A 12,638-nucleotide genomic window follows, 5' to 3' on the forward strand; every position below is an offset into this window, starting at 1 on the left:
TTCAATAAAATAAGGTGCATTATTAATAAAATAGTTAAACCCTTTACTAAATAGTTAAAAAATTCGAATAGTTCAATTTTCCATTTAAAAAATTAATTTTTAACCACAAAAAAAACGAATTCTTGATAAAATAGTTAAATTTTTAACCAGAGATAAATTTTCAACTAAAATAATAAAGAATTACCTAAAAAAATTCATTTTTAGCAAAGTAGTTCATCTTTTAACCCAGTAGTTAAATTTAGAAGAAAAAAAATTTTTCAGCCAAAAAAAACACAAACTTTCAACAAAGTAGTTAAACTATCAATCACAGAAATAAGGTTTTAGGTAGAATTATGAATCATTAAAAAGAAAAAATTTAATTTTTAACAAATCAACTTAATTTTCAACTAATACGAATAATTATTAATGAAATATTTGAATTCCTCACTAAATAGTTGGAAAAATGGAATAGTTTAGTTTTCCATTACTTTCAACCAAAAAAAGTGCAATTATGGACGAAAAAAAATGCATTCAAGAAGAATATATCAATTTGAAACAAAATAGTTAAATTTTTAAATATACAAATGAATTACCAACTAAAATGATAAAACCTTTACAGAAAATAATACATTTTTAATAAAACAGTTCAAATTTCAATCGAGTAGTTAAATTTAGAAAAAAATTAAACTTCCGCTAAGAAGATTACTTTTCTACAAAAAAGAAGAATTTTCAAGATATTAGACGAAATTTTAAGCAAAAATATAAAAGCTAAATTTTCGGTAAAAATTTAATTCGCAACAAAAAAAAACAACTAATTTTTATCTGAAAATGGTAGATTTTCAACAAAAATGGAATAGTTCGATTTTCAATTTGAAAAATTAGGTTTTAACAACCAAAATTAATTTCTAACAAAAAAACGAATTTTAAATAAAATAGGTAAGTTTTCAACCTTAATGACACATTTTTAACTAAAATAATCAATCACTACCCAAGAAAGTGTATTTTTTAAAAGGCAGTTCAACTTTCAATCATGTGTTTGAATTTTAAACCAAGAAGATTAATTTGCGATTTAAAAAAGTTGAATTTTAGACTAAAAAAAAATTGTTTCTTAGAAAGATAGTTCAATTTTCAACCAATTATTTAAATTATCAACCAAAAGATTAGTTTTCTACTAAAAAATGAATTTTCAATAACAAAAAAACAACAAATTTTGAAAAAAGTAGTTAAATTATCAATCACAGAAATAAGTTATATTGTAATATAGTAAAATTTTCTACTAAAATAGTTGAATTTACAACCGAAAAAGAACGAATTGTCGACAAAATAGTTGAAATTTCAACAAAAAATTATTTTTTAGCAAAATTATTGAATTACCCACAAAGCAAATTTTACAAAATTGCTTAATTTTCAAACAAAGTCACGAATTTTTGAAAAAGAAGATGAATTTTGCGGCCAAAAAAAGCGAATTTTCAACAAAATTCCTGAATTGTTAACTAAAAGAAGTTCAATTATTCAATAAAAATGGAATAGTTAAATTTTAAGTGATGAAAATTATTTTTTTAAATTAATCATTAATAAGGAGATCAATAGATTGACAGGGCTGATTCTAGGCCACGAAAGCTACCCTTACCGATTCTCAAAACATTCTGCGGCTGAAGTGGTTTGTGCCCATGCTAAGTTTCTAGAATTTTCTAGAAGAGTCTCCTTGACATCAAAAAATTATATTGAGCAATTGTAAGAAATGAATTTGTAAGGAAACCATCTTAAGGTAATTTATTATCTCAATTAAACATTTAATATAAACAACGAGAACGTCGAGAACATTCTGGAAAGTTAGCACGGACACGAACCACCAAGGCTGCAGAATGTTCGCGAAGTCGGTAAGGTAGGTTTCGTTTCAGTTTTTCTTTCTAGAAGATGAAATGAGGTAGTGATTTGAAATTTGATTACAATAATTATTGAAGGTTTGATTTTAAAGTGCAGACTAAAGATGTGTTTTGTTTTTACGTAAAAGCCCTTATTATGACGTCTGCAGACGAGATTATATTGGACGTAGGTGGTAACCTTTTGATCTCAAGACACTTCTGTCTCATGCTAATCACTCGATAATGCGAATATATGTGCGAATAGTGTTTGTATGTGTTAATTATTTTTCCGGGCGAAGACATTGAATTTTAAAGTATTTATAAGTGTTAGTATCCGATAGATTTACAGCTATATATAAACTTATTTGGTAGTATCTCTTTTTTACTGGATTTACTAAATTTTTTTTTACTTTTTACTTTTTTTATAATGTATCATAAAAATCTTTGCTTCGTTAGGTTAAAGGTCTTAAAAGTGAAACTGATATTACCAAATATTTCCTTCTTCCTCATCTTATCAAATTATCGTTCTCTAATTTTATCTGAAATTGGTCTACGTAAATTAGATCGAGGTTCCTGGTACAAATTTCGGAAAGGAAATTTTGGATAATTTTGTCGTTGCTTTTCTTTTAAATTCTGTTTTTGTCGCACCTATTTCAAATTCTTCTTAATTATTTTTGTGCTTTGCCGCGAAATTTAAATTTGCGAATTGATAACGAGGATCCATTGAAATACTTTAAATCTTTTGAACTTTTTGAATTATTTGTGGAAACGTAAAAAAAATTTCAAAATGTTTGTGCCTTTCTTTGAAATCTTCTGAAATCTTATGACATCTGGAAAATATTTGTGGAATAATTGTTAATTTCTTTGAACTCTTTAAATTATTTCTGAAATCTTTGCAAAATAATATTCAAATATTTAATATTTTTGTTCACTCTCCGTACAATTTCTAAAAATTCTACCAACTTTGTTTAATCTTTTTTTAAATCTTTTGAAATATTTGTAAAATAATTGACATTTTTAAAAGATTTGTGAAATCTATGTAAATATCTGAAATTTTCTGCAATCTTTGTGATTTTTTTGAAAATCTTTCGTTTTGTTAATCTTTTGAAATCCTTGTGAATTTCTTTGAAATCTTTTTAATATATGAGAAATCTCCGAAATCTTTGTGAATTTTTTGAAATATTTTCAAATTTTGAATTCTTTTGAAATCTTGAAGTCTTTTGTAAATACAAAAGTCGAGTAGTCAACTCCTCGATTGATACTAAATACTTTTTTTACTAATTATAGAATATGAATAAATTTATAGACAATTTTTTTAATTAAAAAAATAATAAGAAGAATAATTTCTTAGTATTCAAAAGAATATGATAGAAATAAAAAATTCTTATTGGATTTTGAAAAAAATAGACCTTGAATTTGTAAACTAGAAATTATGAACTTTTGAGCAAAAATGGAATAGTTAAATTTTCAATAAAATAAGTTCACCATACAGTTCCATTTGGCCCTAAAAAAAATTTCTACCAAAAAGAATACGAAATGTCAAAAAATATATATCTTCTACCAAATAGTTGGATTTTTAACCAATAAGAATATTTTTTTACAAAAAAGTACGAAATTTCTAAAAAAAAAGGCATCAATTTGTAACCAGGTGGTTGTATTTTCTACAAAATAAATACATTTTCAATCAAACAGTCGAATTTTCTACAAAAAATGGATTTTCAACAAATTACATAAATTTCCAACTAAATAGTTTGAAAAATGAAATGCGATGTTAGTCAAAATTTCGTTTGAAGTACTTTTAGTTTATATTTTTATTTTGAATGTTTTTAAACTAAATTGCAGATTTTTAAACTAAGAAAGATCCATTTCAAACAAAAAATGAGTCAATTAAATTTTGATTGAGGAGAATTAATTTATAATTGAAAAGAACACGAATTTTTTACAAATCAGTTTCCTTTTTTAACAAATAGTTGAATCTTATACCAAATTGTAGAATTTTCAAATAAAAAAGAACTTTTTATAAAATAGTTTACTTTTGAATCCTATAATACAAATTTTCAGCAAAAAAGTTTTAAAAAAAGGAAAGAATTTTCAACAAAGCAGTTAAATTAGCAATCAGTGGAATAAGTTGTTTACTAAAATGACGAATTAACAACAAGAAAAACTAAATTTTTAAGTAAGCAATTTAACTTTTAATTAATTAGTTGAATTTCCAACGAAAAAGGTGAATTTTTAGTCAGGAAGAATATTTTTTAACCAAATAAAGTTGTATTTTAGATTCGACAAAATCGAATTTCAAGGAAAAAATATAAATTAAAAAAAATTCTCAATAAACGGATATATTTTCAACTAAAATGATGAAGCATTTAAAACTGAATGAATTTTTATTAAGGCAGTTTAACTTTCAACCGAGTAGTTGAATTCAGAAAAAAAGAATTTTGCCAAGAAGATTAATTTTCTACCAAAGAAGAAGAATTTTCAAGAAATGACATAAAAATTAAAAATAGTTAAATCTTAAATAAAAATTGTAATTTAAAATTTTTAAAAATGAAAAAAAAAATTTCAAATTTAAATAGTTCAATGTCTAAATAAATGTATGAATTTGAAAAGAGAATTAATTTTTAATAAAGCAGTTCAACTTTCATCCGAGTAGTAGTTGAAATTAATTAAAAAAAAATGATTTTCAAGAAAATACTTGAATATTCTGCCAAAAATGAAAAAGCTAGATTTTCAATAAGAACAATTAATTTTCAACGACAAAAAAAAAGCGAAAACATGTGCAACAATGCAGTGAAATTAAAAATCACAGAAATAAGTTTTCAACTAAAATGTCGAATTATGAACAACAAAAAAACTGAATTTTTAACTAAGCAGTTTAACTTTTAACTAATTAGTCGAATTTTCAACCAAGAAGATAAATTATCAAAGAAATAATTGAGTCCTTGACTAAATAGTTTAAAAATGGAGTAGTTAAATCGTCTTAAAAAATTAATTTTTAACTATAAAAACAAGAATTTTGAATAAAATGTTTAAATTTTCACCCAAAAAGATATATTTTCAACTAAAATGATAAATCATTATTTAAAAAATGAATTAATTCTAATGTTCATTATGATCAGAAAGATTAATTTTTAAACAAAATAATAAACATTTTTTGGTCACTATGCAGAATATCAAAGCAAGGAGTCTTAGGAAAAAAAATTTTAGTTGATTCCGCAAAAACAATCAAGCCTTTTCATCATAAAATGGTCAAAGTGTGCATTTGTTTATAAAAATTGTTAAAATAATTGGCAATCATTATCTATTCTTAACTTATTGTAAGTGACATCATTATCTGAGATACTTTATACAAAAGTTATGGGTCCGAATTAGCTAATCATCGCAAATCACGAAAAAATGACTTTTGTTATAACATTATTAAAAATTGTTGTGTTACTCTAACACACTAATTAATAATTTGCAGTTAGTTTTTACATTGATTTATGACTTTTTTAAATGAATTTCAAAGTCTTAAAAGAAATGGTATCATGGAAAAGTTTAGCAACAAAAAGTCGTAAGTTTATTGTTAAACAACACATTTCTGTTAAGTCAAAATAAAAATTGCACAGTAAAATGTTATACCTGGGAGCCTTACGGTCTATTCTAAAAAAGAAAAATCAAAATCCGTTAAGAATTGCACTGTCAGTCGATTTTTATCCAAAAAATGGATGGTCGACTTTTCGGGACCCGTTCATTTTTCGGAACGGTAAAAATTAAGAAAGGTAAAATTTCAGAATGGGTTATAATACATAATGGTAAAACGTAGGAATAGCAAAAAGTAGGAAAAAGAAATAAGTCGGAAATCCAAAACTCTAAAAGGTATTTCTTCGGAAACCGAAGAAATTAGCAGGTGTATAATTGTTTATTTATGGTAGCAAACAAATGTTTATCGCAGTAAATTTAAATATCATATCATAATAAATTTATGTTGTACGTTAAAAATTGTTTTTAAATTATATAATGATAAAAATAATTATTTTTTCGTGAAAAATTTAAAATGACGGATATCATAAATTTATTATGATATGCTATTCAAATTTACTGTTATAAATATTTGTATGCTACCATAAATAAAAAAAACTATAGACCTGCTAATAGCAAAATTTATTTACTATTCCGAATTTTTCCTCTCCGTATTTTTACTTCTTCCTAATTTTAACGTTTCCGAATTTTTACCCATTCCGCTTCTTTGGTTTCCGAATAAATACTATTCAGAGTTTTGGATTTCTGATTTATTCCTTTTTCCTAATTCTGAAATTTTACCTTTCTTAAATTTTATCCGTTCCGAAAAATGAACGGGTCCCGACTTTTGAACCGAAAATAATGAACTTTCAACAAACTGTAGAAGAATGAAAGGAAACAAATTGCGATAGTAATTACGATAAAAGCAAAATGAAGCGGTATGGAGTAATTGGAGGGATATTATTAGCAATAAATTTATAGCTCTATTTCCTGCTCCAATGACCCAGAACCACGAGACAACATTGTGAGACGACACCTGGATGCAAGACTAACGACACAGACAATAAACATCAGCGAAGAACTAATTATTCGTCCATTGAACTCGCAGCTCTTTAATTATGTTTTCTCACAGAAGCTAAAGAATGTACGCATTGCTATCAACGTCTCGGAAAATCGGTTTGCACATTCGTCGCGTGTCTCTCGACTACTCGACTTCTCAAGTTTCCTCGAGAAACGGCGATTATTTGATCTCGCCTCCATCCCGAGGGAAGTCGAAACGAAACAGACTACAGAGAAAAATAGGATGAATCTAGGAATGAAGTTCTGCCAGTCGAATTCCTCGATGATTGATCCTCTTCCCGATTCTGTTGTACTTGCGAGGAATGCTTAACTTCAATTATCCCTGGCTGAGCTGATTAAAGCAGTCACGCCAGACTACGTGTCCTCGTTGAAACGTCTTCAGCAGATCCGTGCGAAACGGTTCCAAAGATCGGGAAATGGAACAGGAAAAGAAGAAGATGGCGAAAAAATAGAACAACCCTTTATATGGTTGGAGGTAATGCACGTGATTGAGATTGAAGTGAGCGCTAATCACGGTCTCTCATTCTTTATAGGGGCATTGGATCGAGAATTATTTCAAAAATCAACAACATTCCTTTTATCCTTTTCCCCCTCTTTTCAAAAAACTCCCCCTTTTTCTCGTTTTTTTTTGCATTCCCAATGAATACACATACTCATACATACATAAGGAAACCCAACCATTTTTCGATGAAAGTTAAGATCAGGATCCCAGTAATCATGATGACAATTTTCTTGCCTTTTATCCAATTTTAAATTAATTAAAATCCATTCTATAAGAAAATCCATATTTTTGGGTAGAAAATTTGTCTTTCTTGGCCCAAAGTTAATTCTTTTTTGGTTGAATGTTCATTCTTTTTTTATTACAATTTTATCATTGTTTTGTTGAAAACAAATTCTTTTTTGGTTCAAAGTTAATTCTTTTAAATTGAAAAGTCTACTATCAGATTAATTGGTTCACGATTTATCTCTTTTGATTAAAAAATCTTCCATTTGATCCAAGTTTGAACTGTTTTATTGAAAATTCGTTTTACTTTATCTGAAAATTAAGTTTTTAACTGATTTTTTAACACGCTTTTATTTTTGGTAGAAAATTGATCGCTTTTAGATCAAGATTCTATTGATAAAATTAGCATTAATAATTCATATTTTTTGGTTACGATTCAGCTACTTGCTTGAAATACTTCGTTAAACATTATTTTGTTGGTTTAATAGCTTAAGTGTTTAAAATTAACCTATTTTATTCCAAATTGATTTTTTATTGTAAATTTGAGTCTTTTGAGTTTTTAGTTTAAAAATATTTTTTCTTGAAAATTCATCTTTTTTCAAAATCAATTTTTTAAATGAAAATTTAAATATTCTATGATTGGATAGAAAGTGATCGTTTTAAGTTAAAAGTAGATCACTTTTAGTTGAAAATTGACATATTTTGTTGTAAATTAGTTTTTTTTTTTTGGTAGAAAAAGAATCATCTTGACATTTGACTGAAAATTTAACTGATAGCTTAAAAGTTAAAATACTTAATCAAAAATGCATTTATGAGCTAAAAATCCACTTTTGGTTGACATTTTAACTGTTTTGTAGAAAATTCTTTTTTTCTTGAAAACTATTTTTTCAACTTCAAATTTAACTATGTAATTTATGGTTGAAAATTGATCGTTTTTAGTTTAAAGTTCAACTATTTGTTTGAAATTTTGTCGCTGTTTAAAATTCATATTTTTGGGTTGAAAATTCGTTTTTATTCTAAATTAATTTTTTTAACTAAAATTTTAAAGATTCCATTAATTGATAGAAATTGATCGTTTTGATTAAAAAATTCAACAATAATTAAAAATTGATTTATTTTGTTGTAATTTTTTTTTTTGGTAGAAAATTACTATTCTTAATTGAAATTTAAACTTCTTGGTAACAATTTACACTACATATTAAAAATTCTTTTTTTTGTGAATTGAAAATCTATTTATTATACGTCAAATTGAACTATGTGATTTGCGGTTGAAAATTAATTGGTTTTAGTTTCAAAAATTAACTGAAAATCTAAATATTCAATTATTGGATTGAACTTGATAGTTTTAAGTTGAAAACTAAACAATTGTTTAAAAAATTTATTGGTTTTCTTCTAATTTTGTATAGTAAATTAATCTTCTTGATCTCCAATTAAACTGCTTCGTAGAAAGTTTAATTACTTTGTTGAAAATTAATTTTTGTTCTTGCTTGAAAATCATTTTTTTTTAACTTGAAATTTAACTATGTAATTTGTTGTTTAAAACTGATCGTTCTTAGTTTAAAAATAGACAATTTGTTTGCAATTTCCTTTTTTGAAATTTATATTTTTTTATTTAAAATGTAATTGTTATGTAGAAACTATTTTCATATTTTACCGGGTTAAAAATTTAACCATTTTGTAGAAAACTCGTCTTTCTGGCTTGAATATTCAACAATATTTTAGAAACTTGAATTTGCTTGAATTTTTCAAAAATAAACAATAATTTTAGGTTGCAAATTAAACTCTTTTGTTAAAAAGTTGTTGTTTTTTGTTTAAACTTTCTTATATTTTGCTTGCAAGTTGAATTATTTGATTCTAAATGCAACGTATTGGTAGGAAATTCATTTTTTCTGAGTCTAAAAAATTTTCGAAAAAAAAAACATCTTTTTGGAAAGTTTTTAGACTTTACAGTCAATTCTTCTCTTTTTATTGAAAATTTAACTATTTTATTGTAAATACAATATATTTCGGCATGAAATCTTAGACCCATAGGAATACAACACCTTCATTAATTTTATTGAAAAGAACTTATGCCCAAAAAAATATTTGATTAATCAATCGATCAAGATCGATTGTCTCATTTCTATTTATTTATAGGAACATCTTGCCAATATTTTTTTTCTAAATGACCGTTTAACTGAATCAAACAATTAGACTCATTTTCATAAAAAAGATATGAAAATGAATAAAAAATACTTAGAAGTAAATTAGCCATGTAAAAAACATTGGAAGAAATCTCTTATTCCGTTATTAAAACTGTCGCAATTGTCCTTGAAGATAGGCAATTGGACATTTTCGCGATAAGTTTGAAGTCAACGAGCTCCTGCTGATAAGCGTTTTTAGAATGTAACACTTTCAAAAAGGCAGTACAAACAATACTGACGTAATTGTCAGCTCGGACTAATTAAGAAAGCAAAGGAACGCTTAGTACTAACGCGTATTCTTGGATCCGTTGACCCAGTCGCGTTCCAATCACATTGTAGGTACTCTCTTCATTTCCTCGATTCTAACCTATGCCACGGTCGTTCGAAAATTACTAAATTAGACGAAAAAAAATTTTCTATAGAAAGTAAAATTGCTACTATAATTTACATTTTGCAATATACCAAAATCGACACTGAAAAAGATATTTCATAATCTTTTCAGAAATATTGTTGATAAATCTTAAGTAAATTATAAAGTCCAACAATTGAAATTTGGAAAAAGAATTTATCAAAGTTTTGGATTGGTTAGCCCCATATCGACCGCAGAATTCCACGGCTGAGAAAATGGGTCAGTTGTGTAACATCAAATCTCATGCCAATACCAGGCTTTCTTGAAGAAAATTTCTGCCACGATTCAATAATCCCGTTTTTTTTTAATTAACAATTCCCCTTCTTAGTAATAAAGAAATGAATAAGGTTCCTTTTCTTACTGAGGGTCAGGAAACCCTAAAATAATGTTAAAAAATCTACTCACTGTAGTCGGAAGTGTCGTCATTAGACCCATTGACAGTGCCATCCGGAAGAATCTGTAGATGCCTGTTTTTAATAAACATCTGAATTTTCCTCGATGCTCCCGTAATATGTGACAAATTGGCCGATCTTTCAGCCCTGATACCCGAGTCACTAATGAGATCCACTGGCGCTGCCCCCACTGCACCCAAAACCATACCTATCGTTAAAACACTAAGCCCAGTACTTTTCCCATGAAAGCTCAACACTCCCGTTGTGAACAGTCCACTCTGCCCGAATGCAATAAAAAATAAGAGAAAAGCCAACTGAAAGTAGGCACGAATGCTAGAACACTTCCTTCTCTTCTTCCTCTTTCTGACACTCATCAATCCATCAGTTGAATCGCAATCTATCGACCTGGAAAAACAGTCCCTTGAATTTCTTAACTGTTCAATATCAATATCCAGATTCAGTCTGTCGATCCCTAAATCAATTGGATCAATAAGTGGTACAATCTCTAATTGAACGGGATCACTTTCGACAAGTGGAGAAATTTCCTCCCTCGAACAATCTCGAACTATGGGGTTGCTGCGGATTGACTCGAATGACTGATTCGAACAGGGATGACTAGAGGCGAGAGGTTTCTTTTCACTAGATACTGATGTCCATGAGATTCGCGGGTCGAACCCGCTCTTAAACCTGCCCTTCAATTTAAAAAAAAAATCCCCAATCTTCGGAGGTCTATTAGTTTCGGGGTGTCTATGAGATCCACGGTTAGCAATCACGTGGCAGGTGGTTGATGATACTTGATTCGCGACACTGAAGCTATCCCGCAGCTCAGGTCGCACTTCATCCCCAGATTGCAGTTTTTCGATTCTAGATTCATTTCTCCATTCTTCAACTTCATTCACTTTCTCCTTGCCTTCCTCAACTACCTCACTCCTCCTCCTCGACCTTCTGAACCTTCTTCTCCTGACCTCTGGCGAACTGTCCAGTTCCAATAAACTCTCACTCCAGGTTCTTTGACGTGTTGAGGGTTTGATGAATCTTTGATCCTGATACCAAGTAATTTCAAGGTTCCTCGCTTCTTGGGGGATGGAACTGGACCTCGAGGTCGGTATGGGACACTCATAGTTGTGCAGCACCCTCGGCCCGCCCGTGTCGATCTCAGCGGGCATGACGCTCTCATCCACACTCCCTTTCGAGCCCCCCCAACCCTTAAGAGGATTATCCAATTTTTAATCTTGGCAACCACCCTTTTTTAAAAATCCTCTGGTCTCATCAATTCTTCCTCGGCCACGCACTCGGGGAGGGTCCGCGGGCACCATGCAGGCACCGGGTTCTTGATCCTCCTGCATTATTACACCCCACCTTTATCTACCCTAAAGGTTTACTAAAAGGGTTTGTTCGCAAAAATCGGGAACCAGGGAATCGGTCTCCGTGGTGGCATCTGGTCCAAATGATATACCTCCAGAATAATCGAGACTCCGAATGATTCTGGAGGAATATTTCAGCTAATTCCAATCCAGATTAGAATGATTGATTCTGCAGGTGATACTCAGTTTCCTGTATCTCCGCGACTCACTTCTTCACTTGTTCCTGACCCACCCCAATTCACTGAACCTAAAAACTCTTTAAAAAGAGTTTTCGAATACTTGAGAAAATCCTTCTTGACTCTTCACTTATTTTTCTCTTAGATTTTCTCTCAATAATATGTTTCCTAGATATTCAGATTTCACTTCACTTGCTACCTCTTCTGACCTACCCTAATCCACTAAAACTTCACAAACATTTTGAAAACAGTCTCCTGACAAGTCAAAATAAATTCACTCACAGCACTAAATCCAGACAATCCTGTCGGTGAACACGTGCCAATCACTTCTATCTGATAAGAGATACTATCTAGAAAAATGAGAGAAAACTTTTTTCGACTTTTGGGTACTGTTGTGAATATTTTGCCGCGGATTTTTCTGATTAATTGGTCGAAGAGAGCTGGGGGTTGATAGGAGAATCTGGGGTTATCACGTAGGTCGGATGGTGCCGGTGCGGCGTCCGAGAAACTACTGAACGAGTGCCGCGGTTCTGTTCTCCGTTCGGGCAAGCACTCTTCGCTTCGCTCTCGTAGAGAGACCAACCGACACTGGAGCACGAAGACACCACACGTACAGAAACGAGGAGCACACGATACGACTCGGCCGACAGTCGAGAGTGAAACCAACACGAACGCAAAGATCTCTCACCAACACTGGTCCATAGAATTCATTCCATCCCATCCGTAATCCCGTTTCGTCCCGTTCCGTCTCATCTTGCATCGTCCCGTTCCCATCCGTCCCATTCCGGGGCGAAGCAGCACGCGACAGATCTGGATCCTCTTCTCCGCTACCGCACCTTCACCTTCACCAACATCCCTTCTGGTTACCTTCCTCTCTTTTTTCCTCTCTACCACTCTTTCCTAAAGCACTTCTCTTATTCCTCTTTATTGTTTAGTATTCCTTACCTCCTTTCCTCCTCCTTCAC

The 12,638-nt window shown here is 29.9% G+C and overlaps 1 protein-coding gene across 1 annotated transcript in view; it reads right to left on the bottom strand.

Moving 5' to 3' along the window:
- Positions 1–11,479, bottom strand: part of LOC117170046 — a 199,501-nt gene extending 188,022 nt beyond the window's left edge. Inside the window, exons 1-2 of the mRNA XM_033356565.1 lie at positions 11,426–11,479; positions 10,147–11,338 (exon numbers count right to left, since the gene is read on the bottom strand). Of these exons, the coding sequence (XP_033212456.1) occupies positions 10,147–11,338; positions 11,426–11,479 (1,246 nt within the window). The remainder of the gene's footprint in view (positions 1–10,146; positions 11,339–11,425) is intronic.
- Positions 11,480–12,638: the final 1,159 nt, after the last annotated feature.

The sequence above is a fragment of the Belonocnema kinseyi genome, chromosome 3 (genome assembly GCF_010883055.1).
Source record: "Belonocnema kinseyi isolate 2016_QV_RU_SX_M_011 chromosome 3, B_treatae_v1, whole genome shotgun sequence".
Lineage (NCBI taxonomy): Eukaryota > Metazoa > Arthropoda > Insecta > Hymenoptera > Cynipidae > Belonocnema > Belonocnema kinseyi.